The sequence below is a fragment of the Dermochelys coriacea genome, chromosome 2 (genome assembly GCF_009764565.3).
Source record: "Dermochelys coriacea isolate rDerCor1 chromosome 2, rDerCor1.pri.v4, whole genome shotgun sequence".
NCBI classification, from domain to species: Eukaryota; Metazoa; Chordata; order Testudines; family Dermochelyidae; genus Dermochelys; species Dermochelys coriacea.
Genome location: NC_050069.1, coordinates 171,837,048 through 171,863,986, shown reverse-complemented (window position 1 = coordinate 171,863,986; position 26,939 = coordinate 171,837,048). Strand labels below are relative to the sequence as shown.

The following is a 26,939-nucleotide window of genomic DNA, read 5'->3' as shown; positions in this document are numbered from 1 at the left end:
GGCTACAACTAACATGGTTTCTGGTGCGACACCAGAGTTCAAAGGGTTGTATCTTTCACATTTTACAAGCACGGCCTTCTACAAAAACCATCTCCACGCTTGTGTTACGAATCTCTCAGTCTCTTTTCCGCCCAATGACAACCTCCTTCACTTTACAGTATAAGGAAGGGAATAGTCACAGCGGCTTATTAGGAAGTGATCATAGTACCTAAAACCAAAGCAGTGACTCACACCTGACTCTGTGTGGGGTGGCGAGCACCCTTAGTTCTATAATTAGGAATTGAAGGCCACTCAACAGCCCACAATATTTAAACTAGAATATTCTATATAGGTTCTTGTTCTGTGCTCATCACTGCAATATCTGAGCACATTCCAGCAGCACAATCTGTGTTCACTAGCTTCAATTCAATTCTTTAATAAAAGGAAGCCAGGTGGAATACAAAACTCCTGTTACACGAACAATGAGATATTCATTTTTGCCTAGGTATGTTGACAGCTCAGGAATAACATGAGTATAATGAATAGCCCATCACAGGCAGTGGAGTGTCATATTGCTCCAATAAGAGCACAGAGGGAATAAGATAAGAGCACAAATCTGCATGTTACAGCAGATCTTAGTTTTCTTTTGGACATTGTGGAGAATTAACAAATGAGTTATAAAGGAAAAGTTGGGGGGGTATAAGGGTCATTATAGCCAAGGGTAGAGAACAACATTGTTAGGGTCTGAGATCTGCCTGTAAACAGTGTTATATGAGAGTTTTCTGTATGGAAATATCTTAAATGGAGCACGCTGCAATACTAAACCTCCGAGAAGAGAGGAGATACAGTGCTCCTAGAGATTTTATTTTTTAAAACCTACTTCCTATAAAAGGCACTTGTTTCAAGCACATTACAATCCGGGGTTTTTACAATACTTCCTCCAATCTAACAAGGGGGGGGGTAAATCAAAATCAAGCACAGAGTCTGGCACTGGAAACAGGATACAAGAGAGAGAGTCAGAAATTGCATGACAGAAGCGTCTTTGTTCCAAATTACAATGGGCAATTGCCCCTTAATTGGCTTTCATCAGTATCATTTAGGAAAAACTATTAAACCTGAGATTTGGGCAGCTTTCTTTAAAGCAAGCAAGCCAAAAGGTCCCTGTCAACATAGGAACTGACTTCTGCTGGTGCCAGTGGGTGCTCGACCCCCCCTCTGCCCCCACCCCTGCTCCGCCCCATTCCAACCCCTTCCTCCTCCCCTGAGCATGCCACTTTCCCGCTCCTCTACCCTTCCTCCCGGAGCTTGTTACGCCATGAAACAGCTGTTTTGCGGCGGCAAGCACTGGGAGGCAAGTGGAGAAGTGGGGACATGGCACGCTCAGGGGAGGAGGTGGAGGTGAGGCGGGGCAGGGAGCTTGGCTGCTGGTGGGTGCAAAGCACCCACTAATTTTCCCCCATGGGTGCTCCAGCCCCTATACCTCTCAAAGACTCTGTATGGCCAGCCTCCTCTTCCCACCACTCTTTCCCTTTTTCAGCCCAACTTTTGAACAAATCATTAACTAAACTCTGGTCTGTTTTCTGGGTGGATTATATGGATTTTTAAGAGTCTACATGGCACCCAAACATTTGAACCACAAATAAGAAGGGTCACTAGTACAGAAATACTTCTTGAGCTTCAACACACCTGCCCCCTTGCCCTCCCCCACTTTTTTTTGGGGGGGGGGGGGGCTTAATTAGCTCTGTGGTATTCCCAGAAGAGCCACCTTCTAAAAATTACTAAGGCCAGATTTTTAAGTTTTGTTTTTTTAAAATAATTTGGATGTTTAACATTAGACACCTGCAGCCTGGTTTTTCCAAAGAATGCTGAGCACTTTAGATGTGTGTCCTGATTTATTTATTTTTTAAAGCTGCACATGCAAAGTTGAGGAGCACTTTTAGGACTGAGAACCTGAAAAACTGTCCCCAGCAGCTGCAGTTAGTTCTGTGGCAACCCACTGCAGGTAGGCCTATAAGAGTGCATTGTTACATAAAGGGAATCTGTCCATTTTCTTTAAAAGACCACTATGAACAAAAGCCTATAATGCTTAAACCCACCAGTATGTGTCTATTTATATGGTGATGAACACCAATATAAGAAAGAAGAAGATTTTATCAAGGAGATGGATTCACTGTCCACATTCCACTAGCTTGTTGTATTAAAAGTTAACTAGCTAGCCAGCCAATGTTTCAAACAGAGGTAAGATTTTTCAGCTGGTAAAGATCACATCTTCCCTTGTTTGAACTGGTGCAACTACACTCCTTGCTGGCCCCAAAGGTTGAAATTAGGGTTTATTCTCAAAATATTAAATCCTCTCTCTAGACTGCACTACAATACTAAGCAACACACGTCGTCATATATTCCTACTTCAAGCATTACACTTCACTTTTTAAGAGTATATTCAATACAGGAGAAAAGGAGTGAAGGATGGGGGAGGAAGCCACTGATAAACAGATATAGCCTCATGTTTTTGAACTGTAATCCTAGAATAACCCACAAAGCAAAAGCAGACAGGTGTAGAATCATATTGAGTTAGCACCTTTGTCGTTTGAGTCTGATCTTGATAAGACAATTGTCTCCATTTTAAAATTCCCTTCTCATCCTTGAAGACAGAAAGTGATACAGCCACATGAAACACTGCTGTTCAAATTCAAATAGAAAAAGAACATAAAAACCCCAACAAACACGAAGAGACAGATACAAGCCTGTTTGGCAGATTTTTTTTTTTTGATAAATCTTAAAGAGTTAAAAAAAAATACCCAAAAACAAACTGCCCAGTAATCAAAAAAATAATCAAGCTCAAAAGGTAGTCACAAAAAATAAAGACTGTATTTTTCCTCCAAAGATCAAAATTATAACTAGCCTAAAGACGTTCATGTCGGACAGAAGTTCAGTGTCCAGAATGATTTTTTTGTAATACAAAAATCAGATACTGCAATATTTTTTCTGCCCAAGAATCCCCTTTGCTCAAACTGCAGAATTGTTCCCTCAACAAATTTTGTGAGTAAACTTGCTTTACCTACAATGTACAAACAATTCTTTCTCCACCCTCATCTCATCTAAAGCTCTTCTTTTGTCCTGGTTAGTTTTGTTGCATGTTCCTCTACAAATTTACTCAAATGCTCTAAGTCTCTATTCCCGCCTTCAAATTTAATAGGGTTCTTTTTGTTGTTGCTGGGAGCAAAATAGATGGTGGGAAATCCTTCCACTTTGTAGTGATCATCTGTCATGTCATTGGCAGTAGCATCCATCTTGGCAATGACTAGGTTTTTCTGGTTCTTGTATTTTTTACCCAGCTCAGTGTACACAGGTTCCAGCTGCTTGCAGTGTCCACACCAGGGGGCATAGAACTCTATTAGGACATCAGTCTTTGGATCCATTACTATGGTGTCGAATGTTTTACCCACCACAATCTTCACAGGCCCTTTGTTATTTTTTGGTACTGGCTGGGATTTCACAATAGGTTTCAGTTTTCCTAGAAAAGAAACAAAAAAGTGAAGTCAACAAAAAAGAGGCCACCATTAGACTGAACTAAGTCTCCTCCAGAGAGAGGCTTTAATATTCTGAGGATAAATCCTGATTTCAACCATTGGTGGCCAGCAAGGAGTGTAGTTGCACCAGTTCAAACAAGGGAAGATGTGATCTTCACCATCTGAATAAAATTTACTCTGTTTGAAACCTGGGTTAGCTAGTTAATTTTTAATACAAGAAGCTGGTGGAATACGGAAGGTGAAATCCATTTCTTGGATAAAAATCTTCTGCTTTCTTATATTGGTGTCCATCACCATAATAATAGACACATGCTGGTTCATTATACTAGCAATGAATATGAATAAAGGACTGCTGTCATTTGAACATACATATTTCATGAGCAAATAAGAAAATTTGGGGCGTACCAACCCTTTCAAGTGACTGACAGACAGTGTGTTAGTATGTAGCAAGAATTGTCTAGATGCCACTGTGTAGTCTGAGCAACACAAAGTTAACCAAAAAAAGAAAAGGAATACTTGTGGCACCTTTTCTTTTTTTGCGGATACAGACTAACACGGCTGCTACTCTGAAACCTGAAAGTTAACCAAGAGATACAAATGCAATAAGGGGGAAAGAGATAGCTATCACCTGTCTAACACAGCGTTATGTTTTGAGGCCGTGTATAACTTTATGTTGTGGCCACGATCTCAGAAACAGATCCAGGAGGAAGGTTGTGGTGGGGAAGAACAGGACAAAAAATACCCAACCACCAAAACAAAAACACAACCTGCCCCCATGTGTGCAGTCCCTTCACCACCCCCACAGATCACCAACCCTGTGTTTTGGAGGTTTTACCTTTTTTGAAAGCCAAAATGAATTCCTTGAGCACATCAGAGTCAAACTCCTCTGGTTCCATGGCATATTTCTTGCCACCCTCATCCAGGATTGCAGCGTTAACATCTTCCCCACTGTCAATCAGCCCCAGATCCTTCATTTCAGAAGAATAATCCTCCTCATCAGAAATGGCAAAAGTATATTCAGGGAAGTCTTTGGCCACCTCTAAGACTTTGCTTCTCCAGTACTGGGTAGCTGAAATCATCAGAACACAAAAGGATTAGCGATTTCTCTCTTCTCCAAAGGCAATTATTTTGGGGGATGCTCACGAGAGTTAAACTCACCAACACGATAATCAAAACTAAAGTCTACAGTATAATAGACAACCACTAGAGGACGCTTAACATATCTCTTAGCATCATTGGAGGTCTTGCGATGACCAACTAGTGGCAAAGCATGTTTTGCCACGTGATCCTTTATTTCAGACCCATCAGTAGAATCCTGTTTAAAATAAAGAGTGCTGCACTTAGTTAAAAAAAAAAAACAAAAAAAACAAAAACAAGTTCAAGTTTTACATTTCTATTATAATACAGATGTATTTTGTATATAAAACATGCACAATAAATCTCTGAGGTCCTTGAACAGGAGAAGTAGCTTATGCCTTTGGTGTGGCCTCATGAAGTCTTTGGAGGTGGAAAAGGCACAATTAGAGTCATTAGGGGGCAAAAAAAGCTGGTTCCATTCTCACTCGCGTAAGTGAGAGAAGGAGTAACTCCACTGAACTCAATGGAGTCACACCAGCATAAAACCAGAGCAAGGACAAATCAGGCCCACTGTAACTAAAATCAAAATCAAACCAAACAGTTAGGGTCTGATCCAAAGCCCACTTAAGTCCGTGGAAACATTCCCATTGGCTTCAGTGGGGCTTGGATCAGGCCCTTATAATCTTAAGGAAATATCTAAATTTACTGGACTATTAAATTCCAATTTGAGGATATGAACTGCTCATGTATATGAATGAACAGAGTCTTCATACATACTTGTAATCAAGCAAGCAGACTTCATTTTTCCTAATAGCCTGGAAAACTACTCACTTTAAGATCCAAAATATTCATTTTGGGCTCATGTTTTGACTGAAATTTTTCAGGTTGCATGACCACCAGTTTTCCAGGAGTCACTTTCAAGAATTTTGCAATCTCACTGCTGAAGGTGTGGTGAAACTTGTAATCTTCTCTTAAACCATTAGCTGAGAAATTAAGGTGGGGGAAAAAATAATTAGCAACTAAAAGATACTGCACCCAAGGGCTTGTTGACACAGCCTTTCAGTTTGGACTAAGGTGTGTACCAAAGTGCTGCACTGTAACTCCCCCGCGTGGATGCTACAGGCACTAATTTAGAGGTTCCTAGTTTGCATTCACTTGATCCTCTTCAAACAGGATTACATTAATGCAGACTAGGAACCTTTTAATTTAAGCCTGCTGTGGGCATGAAGTAAACTATTGTTGTCAGGGTTCCTTCCCCACTCTGAACTCTAGGGTACAGATGTTGGGGACCCGCATGAAAGACCCCCCCCAAGCTTATTCTTACCAGCTTAGGTTAAAAAACTTTCCCAAGGTACAAGCTTTGCCTTGTCCTTGAACAGTACGCTGCCACCACCAAGCGTTTTAAACAAAGAACAGGGAAAGAAACCACTTGGAGACATCTCCCCCAAAATACGCCCCCAAGCCCTAGACACCCCCTTTCCTGGGGAGGCTTGAGCATAATATCCTAACCAATTGGTTATAAAATCATCAAAGACCCAAACCCCTGGATCTTGGAACAATGGAAAAATCAGTCAGGTTCTTAAAAGAAGGATTTTAATTAAAGTAAAAGGTAAAAGAATCACCTCTGTAAAATCAGGATGGAAAATACTTTACAGGGTATTCAGATTCAAAACAGAGGATCCCGCTCTGGGCAAAACCTTAAAGTTACAGAAAACAGGAATAAATCTCCCTCTTAACACAGGGAAAATTCACATAAAACAAAAGAAACTAATCCGCTTTGCCTGGCTTGCCTATACTGGTTGCAATATTGGAGACTTGGATTAGGATGGGTTGGAGAAGATGGATTTCTGTCTGGCCTCTCTCAGTCCCAAGAGAGAACACACACGCAAACGAAGAGCACAAACAAAAGCCTCCCCCTCCCCCCCCAAGATTTGAAAGTATCTTATCCCCTTATTGGTCCTTTGGGTCAGGTGCCAGCCAGGTTAGCTGAGCTTCTTAACCCTTTACAGGTAACAGGATGTTGCCTCCGGCCAGGAGGGATTTTATAGCACTGTATACAGAAAGGTGGTTACCCTTCCCTTTATATTTATAACACTTTTACTTCATACCCAGAGTAGGTTTAAACTAAACTAGTGTAAATAGTGAATTCTCTGTAACTTGAAGTCTTTAAACCTTGACTGGAGGACTTCAGTAGCTCAACCAGAGATTAGGGACCTATTACAGGAGTGGGTGGGTGAGGTTCTGTGGCCTGCAATGTGCAAGAGGTCAGACTAGATGATCATGATGGTCCCTTCTGACCTCAGAGTTACAACACAGCATTTTGGTTCCCCGCCCTCCACCCCCCACCCGGTAATCCAAACTTCAGGGCAGTGTAGACATAGCCAAATATTAAAATCCTTTAACTCTAGTTTAAAGAAATTCTCCGCTTGCCCCAAGATTTAGAAAGTAGTGGCACCTTAGAGACTAAACTTGTAGAATTTTATACCGCCTCAGGTATTACTGTATTTCCACCAACAGGTGAGAATCTGGAGACAAATTTAGCATGCACCTTTGACTGTGTCTCACCTGAACTCTGCCCACCAATCTATCTCCTCTGAAATTTATTCTAGTATTCCAAAACCCTGAGTAACTTCAAATAGCTGCTTTATAATATTTATGTTAATATATTTTGGAATATGCACCTTTCAAAGTAATGTTTCTGGCTCTCTCCTAAATGTGGGACTGTGCAACAGTTTGCTGTGTTGGAATGGCCAGATTAATCATGAAGCTATACTGCCCTGCAGGTGATCAGAGCAGTAAGAGATAACAAGTATGCTTTGCCATTGGGAGAGGAAAGAGGGAATATCTTGCTGCTCTCTATCCCCCTTCGGTGGATGCCAAGAGGGGCATTGACTGATGCAAATGATCTGTGTCCAGCTTTCCTCCCCCAAAGGGAGGGAGGCAGTAATGCTTGGCCTCTTGTATATTTAAACACTGCACTCCTCCCAGAGTACTGGGCAGGAGTAACTGGATTGTCAATGATCTGCACTGAGGGACTGGAGAGAAGCACACCCATCCTCAATACTCCCCCATTCCCAGCCAACAAGGTAGAGCCTCCTATTCTCCAAGCTTAATTTTCCTCAGGGGACGGAAAAAGAAGATCCTTCCCACCACTCTGGCTTTGAGCTTCCTCTGCGCTCCACTGCTCCCACCCGGTGCTCATACACCCCAACTCATTAACTGCCTCTCAGCTACCAGCCTTGCCTCTCCACACACTTGTATTGCTGGTTCTACATCAGTTCTTCTCCCACACCTGGCCTGACCTCCTGTTGCAGCCATACAGCTGGCTTCTTCCTGTTAGCTCCCTACTCAAGGAAGCATGAGGCTAATGTTATCTGGAACAGTCAGGAGGGAGGCAGCAGGATGTCAGGAGGGTAGGCAGGAGAGCAGAGAGGTCAGGATTGGTCTCTCTCAAGAGTATGAGAATACATAAGCTACCAGCAGACCTAAATCCTCCCTCCTTCCTGGCACAACGCACCCCAGAGTTGTCCCAAAGTATTACAAAATAGCTAGTCCTCAGAGGACCTCTACCTGAGATGTTAGCTAGTTTCCTAAGGATTAAAGGTAAACTGAAAAGGTAAAAAGGTAAAATAAAAATTAAACTCAGCAGAAATAGGTGAACACTCCCAGCTAGGCAGACCATAGGAGAACACAGAAATGCTTTTAGCTTAGTATTTGAAAAATATAGTTTACCAGCATCTTGATACAGCTGGTAGGCTTTGTCCATCTCTCCATTAAAGATGCCAATGATTATGACATCATCACCATCCTTCAGAAATTCTTGTACCTGTTTAGTAGCCTGAATCTGTTTGGATGGAGGGCCAGCCTGGTCAATCATGTAATCAACAATACCTGGGACAAAAACAAAGTTATTCAGAAGATTTACTTGAAAGCAAGGTTCAGGTATTGTGCATCTGTAGCAATTTCAATCTTGTAAAAACCGCATTTTAGTTGGAGATCAAGCTTTCTAAACAGATGTACTACAGCAACACCAACCAACAACAAAAATGCTAAATGATCAAGATTTAGACCCTCTAATTTCAGGTGTTCTATTTAGGACTGCTTCTCAGAAGAGCTGAGCAACTGCTACTTCTACCAAATTAAATTGGTGCTGCGATTATTTGGCTCTTCTGAAAATCCAAGCTCCATTTATTTGAAACTGAGCATCCAAAACACAATGCTGAAAATGCTGACTTTAATTCCTCCTGGGTTTTAATCTGGTTAAGAACAGCACTTAACACTGTCAGCACTTAAGTGAGACACATATCAGTGCAGTGGAATGGTTGCCCATACTGGCATTGCTCTGTCACCTATATTTAACTTCTTGTTTTTGTAAACTGGTTTGAGTTGTCTCCCATATGAAAAGGTGCTATAAGTAGGGCTCTACCAAATTCATGGTCCATTTTGGTCATAGTCCTAGGATTTAAAAAATCGTAAATTTCACGATTTCAGCTATTTCAATCTGAAATTTCAGGGTGTTGTAATTGTAGGGGTCCTGTCCCAAAAAGGAGTTCTGGTAGGAAGGTCGCAAAGTTATTGTAGGGATGTGTGTGGTACTGCTACTTTTACTTCTGCGCTGCTGGTGGTGGGTGCTGCCTTCAGAGCTGGGTGCCCGGCTAACAGCCGCCACTCTCAGGCCGCCCAGAAGCAAGGGTGGCAATACCGCGACCCTCTTAAAAGAACCTTCTGACCCTCAGCCCCGCAACTCCCTTTTGGGTCAGGACCCCCTAATTTGAGAAATGCTGGTCTCCACCATGAAATCTGTACAGTATAGGGTAAAAGCATAGAAAAGAACAGATTTCATGGAGCCAGACCAGATTTCATGGTCCATGACTCGTTTTTCCTGGCCGTGAATTTGGTAGGGCCCTAGAAATAAGACTTAGGGCTCTGCGAGATTCAGTCAATCCTGTTAGCCTAGGCAAAGGAGAGAATGCAGTTTTCCATGCCCTCTCTCTCCAACTACACCAACAGCTGAATGTACACAAGACTTTTTCGAAGTGTTTGTGGTTCATCCTTCCGCCCCACACCCCCAATTCTAACGCAAAATATTAAGACCTGTTACCATATTTTTCTCGTGGGCCATTGTAATCAAAAGGCTTGCCCTTGCGGAAGATTTTCAGAGTTGGATACCCAGAGACGTCAAATTTCTTTGCGAGATCTGTTTCAGCAATGGCATCCACTTTAGCTAGAGGAATTGGGGGTGTGCGTTTGCTGAGCTCCTGGGCAGCTTTCTCATACTCTGGAGCGAGCCTTTTGCAATGTCCACACCTAAAGAAGAAGAAGGGAAAAAAAAAAAAAAAAGCAGGGGGTGTGTGTGTGTATTTTGTAAGTAACAATATTTAATATGTGGCTTCTTATCTTCCAAGCATATGAAGTGGGTAAATTCACATTTCCAGAATGGAAAGTAAGTAGGGATGTAGACATTCTTAATTTTTTCCCTGGTGACTCTTCAAAGAGGTGCTTTCTTAACGAAGGCTGTACCTGACCTGGCTTTAACCACATCACAACATGCCCTCAGCCTATTAAACATGGTGCATCTTTGGGAGGATAAGTTGCACGGAGAGTTACTCCTCTAGCTTTTGACCTGCTGAGAACTAGATCTCAGCAATGGATTAAGTTTTGAGTTTAAAGTGACCCATGATTTTGTCATAGCTTGTGGGGAGGAAAAAACCCCGCAAAACAAACCACAAACCCCAGCAAATAGCAGCTAACTTTATCCTCAACAGAAGCTCAGGACTGGAGTAATGGGGTGATAAAAGTCAGAAATGAATCATGCTATAGTGGAGTCAAACACTATGCAATATACCCAGGTCTATGGGACTATCTCCAATGCTCCCCCCAACTTCAATGAGGAAGAGCTCTTTAAAATATCAAGTTCAGTATAAGGTTTCTAACCATCAGAGGAGTGAAGTTTTGGAATAGCTTTCCAAGGGAAGCAGTGGGGGCAAAAGACCTATCTGGCTTTAAGATTAAACTCGATAAGTTTATGGAGGAGATGGTATGATGGGATAACATGATTTTGGTAATTAATTGATCTTTAAATATTCATGGTAAATAGGCCCAATGGCCTGTGATGGGATGTTAGATGGGGTGGGATCTGAGTTACTACAGAAAATTCTATCCTGGGTATCTGGCTGGTGAATCTTGCCCATATGCTCAGGGTTTAGCTGATCACCATATTTGGGGTCAGGAAGGAATTTTCCTCCAGGGCACATTGGAAGAGGCCCTGAAGGTTTTTCGCCTTCCTCTGTAGCATGGGTCATGGGTCACTTGCTGGAGGATTCTCTGCTCCTTGAAGTCTTTAAACCACGATTTGGGGACTTCAATAGCTCAGATATAGGTGAGAGGTTTTTTGCAATGGGTGAGATTCTGTGGCCTGCATTGCGCAAGAGGTCGTAGTAGATGATCATAATGGTCCCTTCTGACCTTAGTATCTATGAGTATTCCCATTTAAATACACAACTCATTCAAAACAGAATGCCATTCTAAGGATGCAGTCAAGCAAGCAAGCCATTTTAAGAAGGGATAGGTTTATAGGAAAACTAAATTCGACAAGTGGGAATCCCCAGCTGCCTCTCCCTTCCAGTTTTACAGCCATTCCACATCTGTGAAAGAAGAGAAATTTGCATTCTGTCTTACCATGGGGCATAGAACTCCACCAGCATTATGTCAGCATCATTCACTTCTTCATCAAAGTTATCTTTGGTCAACACCAGTGTAGCTTCTGGAGGAGGGGTCCAATTTGGATCTGAAACCTCTCTAACTTTAGCCACAATTTCTGAAAGACAATTGAATACACAAGTTCATAATTTTGCATATCCATGCCATCTATATCTTTCCTAGTGCTATAGCATCCGTCTAAGAGGAAGATTTGAGATCACCAAGAATTTGAGACATCAGTGACAGAGTATTATCTTGGATTGAGCAGATGGCTACGACTAAGGAACTCCTGAATTCTAATCCTAGTTATACCCTTACTTGTTTGGGCTCCTTTTGTACCTTACTTCTTTGTTAATGGACCACGTAGAAATGCAAACAATAAACAAAATATCAGTATTTTAATTCATGCTCCTCCAGGTTTACAGAGTGCAAATACAGTACATTGTAACATGTTATTTCAGTGTCTCCTTTTCTTATTGAAGATTTTGGAATGGCAGCTCTGGAAGAGCCAGCTTTTATCTCAGCGTGGACAGAAGTACAGTAACATCTCCTTAAGTTTCAAATAAGTAGCGGCTTCACAGCCATTGCCAATATACCAATACTGATACTACTGTTAACAGGCCTCTCTCACAGCATGAAAGAGTACCACTTTAACAGCCAAATTGCTGTACATTAGTAAATGGGGGGAGTGGGAAGAGGGGAGAGAGAATCCTTTGGGTATCAGCGACACCCAATACCTGGTGAAGTCATAGTGTAACATGAAGCTGTTCAAAATACCCTTTAAAAAAAACAAAACAAAAACAAAAACAAAACACACACACACACACCTTGGCCTTAACATTCCTCAATTTAAAAGTCAACTGAAAGGAAGGTGCTGTGCCCTCAGGAACAGATCATACAAATGGATCAGGGTGTTTAAAAAGCTCCACTTACAAGTAGTAAGGTGCTACTTCATCCCTCCATTCGCTTCATTACACTGAACTCAGAGAGAACACTGCTTACCATCTTCTGTTCGGGATCCATCATAATCAACTGTCTGCCCCTTCTTCAGAATTTTGATGGTTGGATAGCCGCTAACTTCAAAACGACCTGCCACAGCAGTGGCTGCAGTAGCATCTATTTTGGCAACTGGAATGGGAGGGTCATTTTCCTTCAGAGTTTTGGCTATCTTTTCATATTCTGGAGCAAACTGCTTGCAGTGCCCACACCTGTAAAATCAGAGTCATGAACTTGAAGGTATATTTTGCTACTCTGCATTTCAACAGAGCATTCCACAAGAGGACCTCAGAATTAGTGTGTTATTTTTCCTGCTATGATTTCAGATCTAGAATAGATAAGAGTGTCCAACTGTATTGTTTTAGTAACGTTTGCCCCTCTATACATAATCTCTCCAGTTCTTACAGTCACAATGGTTACCATAAGATAGTTAAACTTAGAACACTGCCCCTCCTCACTATGGAAAAAGGAAAGCTCTACATATATATTTATAATCGTCCATAGTATAGAGGTAGGATTTCCATTAATACCAGCCAGAGGACTAAACCCCTAAAATTTCCCATCAGCATTTTACTCATATCAAGTTCTTTATCCTGGTCACAATCTAGGAATCTTGAGCGGGCTTATCCTCCTTATGATCTGCAGGGTCACTTATGAATGGGTTGAGATGAGGTAAGGAAGAGAAGTGAGAGTTGCCTCTTGGTAAGATGGGAAGGGATCAGGCCACTCCATGAGTTGCTAATCCAAGCCGTTGCTTGTGCAGAAAAGGTGACATTTTTTCAGGTGAAGAAGGATAAGGAGACAAAAAATGAACTATATTGCACACAAAGTAGTTTTAGAATGTTGCAGCAAAGACAGGGGAAAAACCCACACAAAACAAAAACCACAGTCAAAACAGCAAATAGTTCTTAAACTGCTGTGCATGTGTGGGCCCACCAGGAGAGAGAATGCAACAGTCAAGTTCGGTGATCAGGTTGTCTGTGGATGGCTCTTGTATGAAGCAAGAGCAGAAAGGGTGGTGAGCATTAGTTGAATCAATGGTCTGATCAAAATAGGAGTATGAGACCCGTCATACTGGGAGTCCAAAATTATTGCTGTACTTGCCCACCTAGTAACCACATTAATATTATTTAAACTGATATTGTAAAGCACTTTTGAATGGTAAGATTATTAAGAATGGCTGGCTACATGGAAGTACTCTAGACTCTGACCTTCAGCCATAGTCTCCATTATGCCTTCTGTTTTTAATATCAAGAAACACTCATGCTTTGATTTGAAGTTGTTCATGCCTGAAGAGGAGTTTCAGAAAGTTTAAGCAAGATCCATTCAGTTATTTTTGAGTTAAAAGGCAACCAATACCTCCTATCGACCTCCAAACAACTCCATTATAAAAACCGTAACCACTATTTGAATAAGGCTACAGCAGAAACAGACTGCGAATCCTGGCACAGATGTAACCATCATTAAAGACTTTGGGTGAAATCCTGACCCCACCGAAGTCTTTTGCTAAAGTCATTGGTAATGATTGTGGGGGGGAAATAAACACAACTGTGTGAGCACGCGTTTGTGGGGGACCACTATGGAGCACATTCAGTCAGCAGCTAAGAAGAAATAAAAAGGTGCCTAACAGAGTGCCATCCACCTTTGACAACATTGCACACCCTCTCTGTCTGGCCATCCTAGAAATCCATATAGGGGCTGGGGCTGCTGGGACAGCCTGCATGATAGAGAGAGAGTTAGTCTTATTTCCATAGGAAAATCTTAAATCAGTTTTGTTTAGCATCGAGGCCAGGTGAAAAAAGTAAAAAGAAGAAAGCGTTTCCATCTTTGTGCATTACAAAGATATGGCCATCAAAACATACGTAACTATGCCCTACAAAAAAAATATGCAGGCAGATTCCAGCTACAAAGGTGGGAATTCATCTCTTCCTGATTCTATGCAAATATAAAAAGCTAGATAGGTTCATCTAAATGCTAACTGGGACCAAATTTTCAACTTTAACACTAAGAAGAGATCATCTTTCTCACTCAAAATAAAGCGTTTTGCATTTAATTCTCTTGGCTGCTTTTATGTTAATACATTGTTACATTACAGTTTAAAAAATAAAAACCACAGTCAGGCAACACAAAAGATTCCTGCAGCATTGTCCTAACAAACGGTTTCTGTTTCCATGTTTTCCTTTAGCATATATCTGTTTGTGGTGTAAAATGCACTAGATTAAATATACTGGCCTAAATTCTGTTTCCAGTTGTATCAATATAAATCCAAGGTAACTCAGAGGAGTTACACCAATGTAAATTGAGTATCTGCAGAATTAGACTACTGAGATGTACAGCAAAATACTGTTAAAAATGCCAACCTTAAGGGGGCCAATTTTTAGTTATACCATATCCCTATTACACTGTTCCACCAATGTCAAGTCGCCTTAAAGTGGGCAGAAATAGCCTCATGATAATACCCATGAACAAGGAACTCCCCAACCAGAGAATCACTAGTGTCTTAGTCCTGCTCCCAGTCCCCAATGGAGGGAGATGATCAAAGGCTGGCCAGAGTGCACTGTATTATGGCTACTTTCTGCTTCTCAGGGCCATGGAGTACCAAGGGAAGCAAAGTCAGGCTGCACCTACTCACAGTGGGGAACCCCTGCATGTCTTTGGAATATAGGCAACTATATACTAAGGTAATCTGAAGCTCCTTTTGCCTCCCAATTCAGTCCTGAGAACTCCTAGCCCTTTTCTGACGCTGGGCTGAATTCTGCCCAGACCTTACCTGTGTGTGCAGTGGGGAAGATGCAAGGGGCCTTCTCCTTCCTTATTCTCCCACATGACCTGCATAAGAGGCAGGCACAATTGCAACACCTGTGGTCAGAGCAGCTCTGTCTCTACTCCCCCAGGGCCACACACTGCCCCAAGCGGCTAGAACCATGTCTGCCTACAGCGTGACCAGCAGTCAGAAGAAACAGGCTGCAGTTCATACATAGGTGCAGTTGCAGGCATATTCCTAGACTATGCTGGGGAAGAGTTCTACCTCCCAGGGTAGAATGCCTCCCAGTGTTCCCCCTGCAATCATGCTGCTCTACGTCACACCTTATTCTAGGTTCTGTCTAACTGGCACAATCTAGAGCTCTGTGATTTTAGCTATGTAGATCTGCATGCTATTAAACTGCAAGTGACAAATCTGTCCACTGAAAGCCATACATGCATCACACAAACCCAGCTGAAATCTGTACACTAAAAGAAATTTGACTGACTCCTGAGGAAAGTATTCAATGGAAGGTTCGAACCCCATAGACATATCCATTTGGGATAGAAGGTTATAAAAATGCTGCAAGTTTGAAACCTACCATGGTGCATAGAACTCCAACAGCACGGTGTCTTTGTCTGTAATAAAGGTATCGAAGTTTGCATCATTCAGAACTAAAACACCATTTTCTTCTTTAACTTCAGAATCATCATCCTCATCGTCGTCATCTTCATCCTCCTCCTCCTCCTCTTTTGTAACAGATTCTAGAAAAGTGTGTGTGGGGGGGGGGGGGTTTGAAACCAGTGCATGTTAGGTTGTTTCAAGTTTAGTGATAAAGCAACACTGCCAGTTTAAAAATTATATTTTTTTAAAAGTAAAAAACAAAATTAAACACTTTGCAGAATATGATCAGAGTGTAACCGATGCAGCTATGACTGCCAGAGTTTGCAGAGCGCCTGAAAAATAGCTCTGAAGTGTGGTGTCCTAGGCATTTTAATAGATACTAATTCAGATGCCAAGGAGGATGACACTTTAAAATATCAATACAACTTATCTTCTGCTCAAAGCATATAAAATGAGAAAAGAAAGGACATTATGAATATTTACATCAGTATTTCCCAAACTGTGGGGCATGCCTCCTTGGGGAGGGGCAGGGGGGAAGACACAAAGAACTAGCCAGGTAGGGAGAGGCATGGAAGATGTATAAATTAGGATCTAAAGTCTTTAATACCACATAGCGAGGTCGTGGTGGGTGAGTATGCAATTGTTTTCATTTAATTTTTTTCCCAAAGTATGGGAAACTGATTTTATTCTTGCATTTACTCACTGAAATTTTACTAATCTGGTTCTCAGTTCAGGAGATTGTTCAATCCACAATAAGATTTTTATTACATTAAAAAAAAACAAACAAACACCACCTTGCAAATTTTATCTAGATAAAATGGTTTCAAAGACTTTCTATGTGTTGTACCCATTATGGCCTTGCACCTGCATTGGGATCCTCTAGTGCAGGGGTAGGCAACCTATGGCACGTGTGCCAAAGGCAGCACGCGAGCAGATTTTCGGTGGCACTCACACTGCCTGGGTCCTGGCCACTGGTTGAGGGGCTCTGCATTTTAAATTTAATTTTAAATGAAGTTTCTTAAACATTTTAAAAACCTTATTTACTTTACATACAACAATAGTTTAGTTATATATTATAGACTTATAGAAAGAGACCTAAAAATGTTAAAATGTATTACTGGCACACGAAACCTTTAATTAGAGTGAATAAATGAAGACTCGGCACATGACTTCTGAAAGGTTGCCAACCCCTGCTCTAGTGCAAACCCCTGCATCCATGTGGAGTCTCCTTAGACGTCCTAGATGTAGTAAAATTCCATGTGATAATATAGACAAAACTGAATAAACAAAGAGCTTGAATTACCTGACCGTTTAATGATAGAAGACAGCAAGAGACTAACTCAGATCACCGCTCTGGATATATACTGAAATTAAGGTGTTTGCTTGGATTTATACTGAGGTAGAATTTGACCTACTGATTATGCTGTTGCCAGCTTCAGGATAAATGGGCAATATACCAGCTACAACATTATAGCTTTCATCATTTTACTACTCAGTGTTTATTCAGAGTGCTATTTTAAGAGTGAATGTATCTGAAGCATTTCCCCCATGTTTAAATGTTTTGTTTTAGGAGGCAACAATGAGGCTGTAGAACTTAATATCTGTAGATTTTAGGACTATTTAGTGAGTGGAGGGACGAGAGGGAGAGAGAGAAGAAAGCAGCCAGTCAATCCTGGGTGAAGGTTGTCCTAGCTTTCGTTTGTGTATGTTATTTCCACTGCCATGTTCATTCTTGGTTTGGAATTAGGATGCCCCCTCTCTTGTTAAGAAGCCACTTGAGGGATCAAACCACACCAGCAACAGATAACACTGATATCATTCAAAAAAAAAAAAAAAAAAAAAAAAAAAAAAAAAAAAAAAAAAGAGTAAGCCTTATTAAAGAACTTTCGGTGAGTTCATTTAATAGAACAGGCAATAACAAAGCCAAAGCTCTTATTAGCTGCAGGAAAAAGTATTGCCATTGCAGAGCCCCACTATTAAAAGGATTATTAATTTCCTCACCCATGTAGTGGTGAATGTCCAGTCAGTTTGTGAATAAACAGACTGGCACATAGTAAGACAAGAAAGCATGTAAGTGCCTAGCCAAACTTATCTGTTCCAGGCAGGATTCCCAATTGGGAAAATGTTCTGGCTGCATCTAGAGTTTGTGCATCCAGGATTAAAGGAACACATGATGGCTAACGGGCAAGGGAGTGGGAATAATGATGGACTATATTCTTTTCTCAGTTATGCTGGTGTAAGTCCACTGATCTCCAATGAAGTACTCTGGAGTTACTTGGATTTTCAGCCGTGTAACTGAAAGCATAACTGGACCAGAGAGCAGTAGCTTCTAGGGCCACAGGAAGTAAGTTTTCGTGCAGGGAGAGTGGCATCGCTCAGTAAGTTTCTCCTGTTTTTAACTCCCCTTCAGCCCCAGAAACATTTGTATTTTAGGTGTGTGTGTGTGTGTGTTACTTTTAATTAACATTCAGCTTTAAAAGGTATCTGATACCACAGCTTCTGATGAAATGAGTGCTTGAAGGAGCCAGAAGGCTTGCAGAGGTTATCTATCATAGAGTAACAGACATCTGGATACAGATTAAGTTTCTTTAATCAACACTGCTACTGTTTCACCTGCTCTCAAGCGGCAACTGCAAACACTGATTTAAAATTGGTCAATGCATTTGAAAAACGTATGTTATTACTTTGTATTTTCAAAGCATTTCCCCACACAGATCCCAAAGCACTTAAACATGAAAAAAATCTCAAAGCATTCCTGGGAGTTAGAAAGTATTACTATATCCATTTTATAGATAGGGAAACAGAGAGAGAGGCGCAAAAGACTGGATTTTTAGAGCTGCTTAGCACCCAGAGTTTCCAGTAAACTTGTAAACAGAGCTGCAAGTGAGCAACAAGTTTATGAAATCAGGTCTCCATAGGCATTGAGGGTGCTCATCATTTTTGAAGCAAGTCACTCAAGACTTGATTTTCAGGTCACAATGAAATTCTGCGGCAGAAATGGGAAGTCAGTTCAGGACTCCTAGCCTTGTCACTAACCACTGGACCCTGCTGTGTACCATTACTTACTTACACCCACCCACCTATCACCCTTTAGGTTGCAAAGTCAAGCATTCAAAGTTAAATGTCAGAATTAATATTGCCTCCACAAATGTACTCACAAGACCATGGAAGTTTTGCATGAGTAAGAACATAAGGAGTCCAGGCCTAGTTCTACTAGTTTATTAAATGGAGGTCTAATTTTACTGCAGCTTCTGTAATGACCTCAGTATCCTTAAAACACTTCATAGCTTTCTACAGAAGAACTCCTTGATAGGCCACATAGATCATTCTACACTGCTGACAGTAATATTACACTACTTCATTCCCTTGCCCCTTTTACTTCACTGTCAGAAACACAAAAAGCATAATATCCAGGGTGGATAAAAAAAATGACCCTCCCCCCCATCAGATTTTCTTTTGATTTTGATATTTAAATTATAATAAAGTTTCTTTTTAAATAAACCTGTTTAAAATGAAATCTGAATTTAATACAAAATATGTTAAGGTCTAACTTATTATCTCTCTTAAAATATTTAAATAAAAATAAATATGCTGAACCCATGAGCTTCTATAAAAAACGTTGAGTTCAAGACTTCTTTTCTATATAAACATCTAACTTTTGAGGTCAGGCTTTATAAATATGGCACAATAGACCAGCCTATGTAACTTAGGAGACTCATTTTTAAGAGACTTAGGCAAGTAAGAATTTATATACCAGTTACTTTCACTTAGGCAAGGGCATATTTGAAAATTTTCCCAGACTGACCTGAAATAATCAGTTTAATTCACTGACTACAGTTAATTTCTCAGTTTAATAAATCATTTAGTTGTATATGTGAAACATGTTTTGATAAGAGAAGTTTATGTATTCAAAATGTTTAATGTTTTAATAAAAATAAATTGTTTATGCTGTTTTATGTGTTTAATTTAATTCTAGTTACCATCCTACTGCAGCTGGACACAAATCAAGATAAAGTTAATTATCCAATAAATAAGCAATATATCATACACCTTCTTCTAACATACTAAAATGTACAATTAAGAATCTGAAAATATTAAGCTATATAGTTGCTTAAGTCAGTGTACCCTCCTAGGTAGCAAAAAGATGTACTAAATCTAATGTAAAGGCTCTGTTTAGTTGTAATCAACATTTTTAATGGTAATATCAACCAATAAGAATGCACCTTTCTTTATAAAATAGCTGAAGTACAAAAGGAAAAGCTGATTAAAAAGAAATCACTGATTTAAATTAATCCACCTCTTGCACTTTCAAGCACCGATTTATAATTTGCTGGTAGTAGAGTTTATCCACTTTTGACTCTAGTTTCACTGGTGTCATTGCTTTTTAGAGTGACACTGACTGTCTACCTTCAAGTCTGCTGTCAGTTTCAGAAGGGTAAGACCAGCTAAAGATGTGATGCAAAAACAACCCCTGCACACACAACCCAGCAGATGAAACTTTAAGTTAGAGATTTAAATTTTTAAGAGTCAGGTGCCCTGACAGTTACAGAATGAGGCTAGCCTGTTGAGAGACTACAGCTGAAATTGCAGAAGCAGCAATAAATATTTGCATATAAAGACAGAGGTCTGTGTGGAAGGAAAAAGAGAAATAGCTATAATCAAGTTTAAGTCTATGTTCTTCTTTAAGCTTCCTGCAAAAGAAATTGATGAGGCAGTTAAACAACAAATGTTTAAAAATAAAACCTCACATAAACAGTCACACAAAGTGACCAGCAAATTCAACAAGTCATTATTGAGGGTTAAACTCTATCTTCTGATAAATATGAGTAACTTCTGATCACTTCAGTGGGAACTGAGCACACAGAAGACGGAATTTCAAGAAAATAAACTTGTTGCTTCAACCCTACCATAGGTCTTAAGAAATGTATCAGAACATTCATCCCAAGCTCTGGGTGCATCTTGGATGATCTTCATGCATATTTCTGAATCACACAGATGTTTGCATATTATCATTATTAAGCAGTTATCAGAAGAACGGCCTATTTAGGATTTAGTGTTTTGTTTTTTTAACGTTACATATGGTCCCACAACAAAACCCTGGATCCAAATACAGAAGATTTTTGGATGTAGATGCAAATTTCACAGCTGGCTCCATTGCTAAGATCCTGAATCTGAACCAGACTTCATTGAACTCTGAGGCAGTTCAGTCTTGGATTCAAATCTGAACTTTGAGCTTGGGCCCAGCCCCAAAAGAAATATGCATAGGAAAGGGAAGGACACTCAATGTTAGAACAAAGACAAAATATCTCCCAGAAACTTATTCACCTGTGGAGGATTCTTTCGTTTTAATTAACGCTATGATTATGTCACAAAGGTCTCGGAAGCTGACCTCTGTGACATTTTCTGCCACTGCAGCAGGCGGACCCCGTGCAGCTGCCCAGCCGCGGCAGGGGGCCAGCAGACCCCCCACCTCTGCCCAGCTGCTGGGGGACTCTGCAGCTACCAGCTGCCTGGGGCGAGGGGATCCCGCAGCAGCCCAGCCCCAGGGGCAGCATGACCCCGGAGCTCCTACGCACTGCATAGGTGGGGGACCCAGAAGCCTCAGGAGCAGTGTGTACTGAGCCCACCAGCCCTTTTGTCAGGGATATTTTTAGTGAAAGTCAAGGACAGGTCACAGTATGCTGTGATTTTTTGTTTATTTCCTGTGACCTGTCCCTGACTTTTACTAAAAATATCCATGACAAAAATTTAGCCTTAGTTATCATGTAGTATGTTCTAGTTCAGATGCTCGTGCTAGAACAGGGGTGAGCAAACTTTTTGGCCTGAGGGCCACATCTGGGTGGGAAAACTGCATGCAGGGCCATGAATGTATGGCGGGGTTGGTATGCAGGGGGGGAGGGGGGAGGGGAATGCAGGGTGTGGGAGGGGGTGCACTGTGCAGAAAGGGGCTTGGGGCAAGGGGTTGTGGCGGAGGAGGGGTGCAGGGTGTACAACAGGGCTCAGGACAGGGCGTTGGGGTGCAGGAGGGAGTGCGGCGTGCAGGAGGGTGTTCAGGGCACAGATGCAGGAGGGGTGCGGGATGCAGCAGGGGGCTCAGGGCAGGAAGGGTTCAGGGTGTGGGCTCTGGCCTGGTGCCGCTTACCTGGAGCGGTTCCGGGATGGCAGTGGCACCGCGCCACAAAGGCAGGCTCCCTGCCTGTCCTGACCCCGCACCACTCCCGGAAGTGGCCGGCACCACATCCCTGCAGCCCCTGGGGGTAGGGAGGTGTGGGAAGGGGCAGAGGGCTCCGTGCACTACCGTTGCCTGTGGGTTTCACACCCGAAGCTCCCATTGGCCAGGAACGGGGATCCGCGACCAATGGGAGCTTCTGGTGTGGTACCCACAGGTGAGGGCGTGCACAGAACTCTCTGCCCCCACACCCCTCCAGGGGCTGCAGGGACATGGTGCCGGTCGCTTCCAGGAGCAGTGCGGGACCTGTGGCGCCATGGGGGTGGCAATCCTGCCAGCCGGATCCAAAGCCATGAGGGGCCGGATCTGGCCCGTGGGCCGTAGTTTGCCCACCCCTGGGTTAGATGTTCTTCTAATGTGATGCAAAAAATCAAGGACCTGCTAACTTATAATCATTATAGAGCCTATGGCACTTTTAATAAAACCAGTAAGTCATTCACAACCTTTTCTATACCTGTGCTCCCTCTTCCATACTGGATCCACCCTCCCATTTAACAGCTTAGGAAGGACAGGGTGGTTATGACTCCCAGACACTTGGTCACAATACCAAGCTTGATAAATCCACCTGTAAGAATATTAACGAATGTGTTCAAGCAGAAGCTCACGTCAGGAAATGTCATAGCCAAACTACCCCTCTGGTCCCCCGCAACTTAAACTATATTTAGTATTCTTCTTCTTCACTGCCTATACAAACTTAGTTAATGCAGAGTAACATTACTTAACTGCTGTATCCCTAGACAGGTGTCTGCATTTCAGTGGTGAAAGTAGTGGTTTGAAAATATCTCTCTTACTTATCTCACAGGAGTTTTGAGAGAATTAAGAACTGTAAAATACTTTGTGGTCCACAGATGAAGGGTATTATGGATATGCAATGGATTATTATTAAACTAATGCATATCAGAGGAAAATAAACTTCCAGTTTACATATAAAAGTCTTCGATATTGGCAGTGTGGTACTGTACTTTGTGCACCAGTCATCTGCGGATGGAGGGCAAAATTCTGGCCCCATTGAAGATAATGGCAAAGCTCCCACTAACTTCAATGGGACCAGGATATCATCCTGAGATGTTTGTGAGCAAATACTCTGCAGGTAACAGGGAAATAAACTCTAGGACAGCTGTAATCTGAAAGCTAACCAAAGCAAGTGTTCAGGTGAGCAGCCAAGCAGCATGGACAGTGTCATACTAAAGAAGCTTCTTAAGGAAGAGTAAAGGTATCTCCTGATTGCTGATTCAAAAGCAGCAGTAAAACAGAGAGAGTAGAATATACCCTCCCACAGTAAAGTTCTCCTGATCCTCATATAGCAAAGCTGGAGAACCTTAATAGTTGTGTTGCCCCCAAGGCCCATATCCTGTAAATGTTTTTGCAGGTGAGTAATTTTTCACACAAGTACTTTCATTAAGTTCAATGGAACTATTCAGCTGAGCAAGTATTTGCAAGATTGGGATCCAAGTGATTCTCTCAGAATCTCTGCTCCGAGAAAACTACATACAGTGCCTAACATTTTGGAAGACAAACAAGATTATTATTTTAATTTGCGTGTGAATAAGGTTTCTAAAAAATTGAACCCTCACCATTTTATATCATGTCCTCAGTCCAATCTAGACTATAAATTATTTCTAATGCAAAGCAGCTTTGTCTCATCTAATTTTGGAAGTGAGGAAACATGCATGGATGATACAGACACTTAAGATTCAGCAAAACAAAAATGCAACAGAATATTATTTGAAATAAGAGCCACCTCAGATTATAGAGCTTGTAAATATCCTCAGTATTTCTTCAGTGTTCCTTTTAATCCTGAAAGGCTTGCTATTTTTAATGTGAAAGGAGACAGTTAATACTAAAGGACGCTAGCTCTTCATTTTATACTGTGCAGGAGGAGACAGGAAGAATGAACTGCAAGTCAAAGTAATGATTTTCGTAGCCTAGGACAAGTAGAAGCCCCATACAAATAGTAAAACACTGAAGAAAGCAACCACCAGAGTTAGAAAATTGTGATTTTTATTAAATCAAATTAGGCTTTGAGGTCTGTCATTATACAGCCCAAGAGAAGATTTAGGGAGAAAAAGACCCCTAGAGATTGTTTCACACAACTTCATGAAGTTAATTCTTTTCTACCTCCTATAAAAGCTCCCTCTTTTTAAGATGGTAGTTTCTTAACTTGGAAGGTAATAATTTTTAGATAAGTTGCATTAGGCTAACCACCATCACTACTTGGGGGGGGTGGGATAGCTCAGTGGCTTGAGCATTGGCCTGCTAAACACAGGGTTGTGAGTTCAATCCTTGAGGGGGCCATTTAGGGATCCAGGGCAAACATTGGGGATTGGTCCTGCTTTGAGCAGGGGGTTGGACTAGACGACCTCCTGAGGTCCCTTCCAACCCTGATATTCTATATTCTATTCTATGAATTTATTAGAGGTTTAGATTCATTTCAAGTTCACCATTGGAAAATAAATGTGTGCGTTTAGGAGAGTACAATTTAATCACCACCAACAGTAATTTAAGTAGTGATTATGTATTAAGAAGCAAGAAGTTCTTCACATATAAAAACAGTTATTTCATGGCATTATCCAGTTAATGTTAACATTTCAATTTGGAGCTGTTTTCCAGGCCATTTATTTGCTTCATAAGGTCAAGTGCAATAGTTAGTTCTAGTTACAGAAACATAAAAAGACTGAAAAATATATTTTTTCCTCCAGCAAAATAAGATTAAAGATATAGAAGTTATAAGATAACTTCAGGCTTATTTTAAAACCATGTTTACTTTGCATCGCTCCCTCAGGACGCAATCCTGCAAACAGGTTTTACTCACAAACATGTTTGCGGGAATACGTCTTAGAAATGAAATTCATCCTATCACAGAGTATTCACCTAAGGTGTTATCCCTCAAAGCTCTCAGGCCCTGAGCCTACAAGTGACTGTGCACAGACACACCCCTTGTACTGCTATTAAAATCAATGTGCACTGCACCCATGTGCATTCTAATTGTGGGATTGGCTCTTTAGTAAGTGTACAGGCCTCATGCTGACCCTCTGAATTGAGATTAATTTGTCCCTTGGAATTTCTAACCTTATAATAGAGAGTTTTCACTTTCAATGCGAATGACCCAACGCAATGAGTTCCAGAATACCTATCTATAAAGAAAGCAAAACAAAGCATAAAATATTTGCACAAAAAGAGAATAGTCAGTCTTTGGGTTTCTGCAATGCAAATAAGAACAGGACACAAGCTAGCTGGTCAAAAGCAATCCATGAGTTTCATAAATATTGTAAGGGATGTGGCAATTTTATCTACTTAGCAGATCAATAGTCTTTAGAAAAGGATTCAGAGCAGCAGCCGTGTTAGTCTGTATTCGCAAAAAGAAAAGGAGGACTTGTGGCACCTTAGAGACTAACAAATGTATTAGAGCATAAGCTTTCGTGAGCTACAGCTCACTTCATCGGATGCATCTAATAAATTGGTTAGTCTCTAAAGGTGCCACGGGTACTCCTTTTCTTAGAGACTAAGTTAGTCTCTAAGGTGCCACGGGTACTCCTTTTCTTTTTGCAAATACAGACTAACACGGCTGCTACTCTGAAACCTGTCAATAGTCTTTAGATACTCTGGCAAGCATTTTCCTTATTTAACCTCAGGGCTTTAGGATTACAACTGCCACCTCCAATTTCCAGAGATTTTGGCTCTTTTTTTTTTTACACTTTAACCCCTGTGAGCCGCCAACTGCCCTTATTTTCTCATATCATTATTTAACATGTTACGTTTCACACATCCTCGAATTCTTTTAATTGCTTACCGACCAGCCCTCGCTTCCCTCGCCCTCCCCGCGTTTTAATCTTTTCCTTCTCGTTCCGCAGGGAGACCTGGAGCTCCTGCGTACCAGTACCCGCCCAGGGCCCCGCAGATTTTGTAGTCACCCCTTTACAAAGCCCTCCTCCCTTGAGCTGTACAGTCCACAGCCTTCTAGCACAAGCCCGTTTCATTTTCAGACCGGAGACCAACCAGCTCGCCTCGACGACAGCAGGACTCACCTCCACCAGGCTGTTGCTCTTCTGCTTGGCATCGTGCTAAGAGAGCAAGCTGAGCCAGCCCCAGGAGAAGCACCAACAGGCAGACCTGACTCGCATTCATCCTTGCGGGCCCTAGCGATGCCCTGAAAACGACACCTTCCGCCACCGGCCTTGCTCTGCGCCTCGCCCTTTCCTCGCCGCCCCCTTCTTTCTCTTCCTCTCAGGGGGCTGGGCCCACCCTCCGCGCCCGCCCGCTCTGAGGTGCCTCCCTCCCATTGGCTGCCGGGGGCATCACCAATCAGCAGCTGCCACTAGTTCCAGCGGCAACGCTCCTGCAGCGGGAGGGCTGGGGACAAAGGAGAGGAGGGGGCGGGAGGAGGAGGGAGGGAGAGGGAGGGGGCGGGGCCGGGGGGCTTGCCTGCGCCGAGGGGCCACTTCTCGCGTTGGGATTGGCGGGTAGGTCACGGCGGGAGGCAATAAAGGGGGCGGGGCGAGGCGCGCGCTGGCGGCGAGCGGCCCGTGAGGGCGCGCCACGTGGGGCTTGCGAGAGCGGAGCGCGTGGCTGCTGCAGCTGGGCAGGGGGCACCTTGGAGGCCGCTGGGGAGCTGCGTCCTCAGGCGGGAGCTGCTAGGGCCAAGGGCAGGCCCAGGCTCGCAGGGAGCTTGGCTGCTGTACACCTGACTCTGAAACGCGCACGACACAATCTTTGCTCCTCACACGTAGGGGAGGGAGGAACCACAAGCAGCTGGAAAAACCCGGGCGCTTCCCTGGTGCCTGACGCTAAAGCCAGGGGGTCAGGCTGCACCGATTAGCTCTGGGCTGCAGCTTAATCTTGCAATTGTCAAGTGTCTGCTTTCTGGCCCTGGGGCCTGCTTTCAATCTCTCTCTCTACCCCAAAGGCTGTGGGGAAGGGAGAAAAGGTCAGAGCATTAAGATGGCTTCAGAGTAGCAGCCGTGTTAGTCTGTATTCGCAAAAAGAAAAGGAGTACTTGTGGCACCTTAGAGACTAACAAATTTATTAGCGCATAAGCTTTCGTGAGCTACAGCTCACTTCATCG

General features: G+C 42.2%; 1 protein-coding gene across 1 annotated transcript; it reads right to left on the bottom strand.

Annotated features, from left to right (window-relative positions):
• Positions 1 to 2,823: 2,823 nt before the first annotated feature.
• On the bottom strand, positions 2,824 to 26,489 carry PDIA4 (protein disulfide isomerase family A member 4). Its single transcript, XM_038390779.2, has 10 exons — positions 25,903 to 26,489; positions 15,626 to 15,788; positions 12,288 to 12,493; positions 11,265 to 11,403; positions 9,688 to 9,893; positions 8,319 to 8,477; positions 5,418 to 5,569; positions 4,668 to 4,824; positions 4,345 to 4,578; positions 2,824 to 3,493 (listed from the first exon to the last, which is right to left on the bottom strand). The coding sequence occupies exons 1-10, from the start codon at positions 26,000 to 26,002 to the stop codon at positions 3,078 to 3,080; spliced, it is 1,932 nt and encodes a 643-aa protein (XP_038246707.1). The 5' UTR covers positions 26,003 to 26,489; the 3' UTR covers positions 2,824 to 3,077.
• Between the last annotated feature and the right edge of the window lie 450 nt (positions 26,490 to 26,939).

Excerpts from the sequence above, each read along its gene's own strand:
- PDIA4 (XM_038390779.2), bottom strand. The coding sequence starts at position 26,002 with ATGAATGCGAGTCAGGTCTGCCTGTTGGTGCTTCTCCTGGGGCTGGCT. Across the intron at positions 12,494-15,625 it reads TTGGAGTTCTATGCACCATG|GTGTGGGCACTGCAAGCAGT; the intron begins GTAGGTTTCAAA and ends CTGATTTTACAG. Across the intron at positions 3,494-4,344 it reads CATTTTGGCTTTCAAAAAAG|GAAAACTGAAACCTATTGTG; the intron begins GTAAAACCTCCA and ends TTTCTTTTCTAG.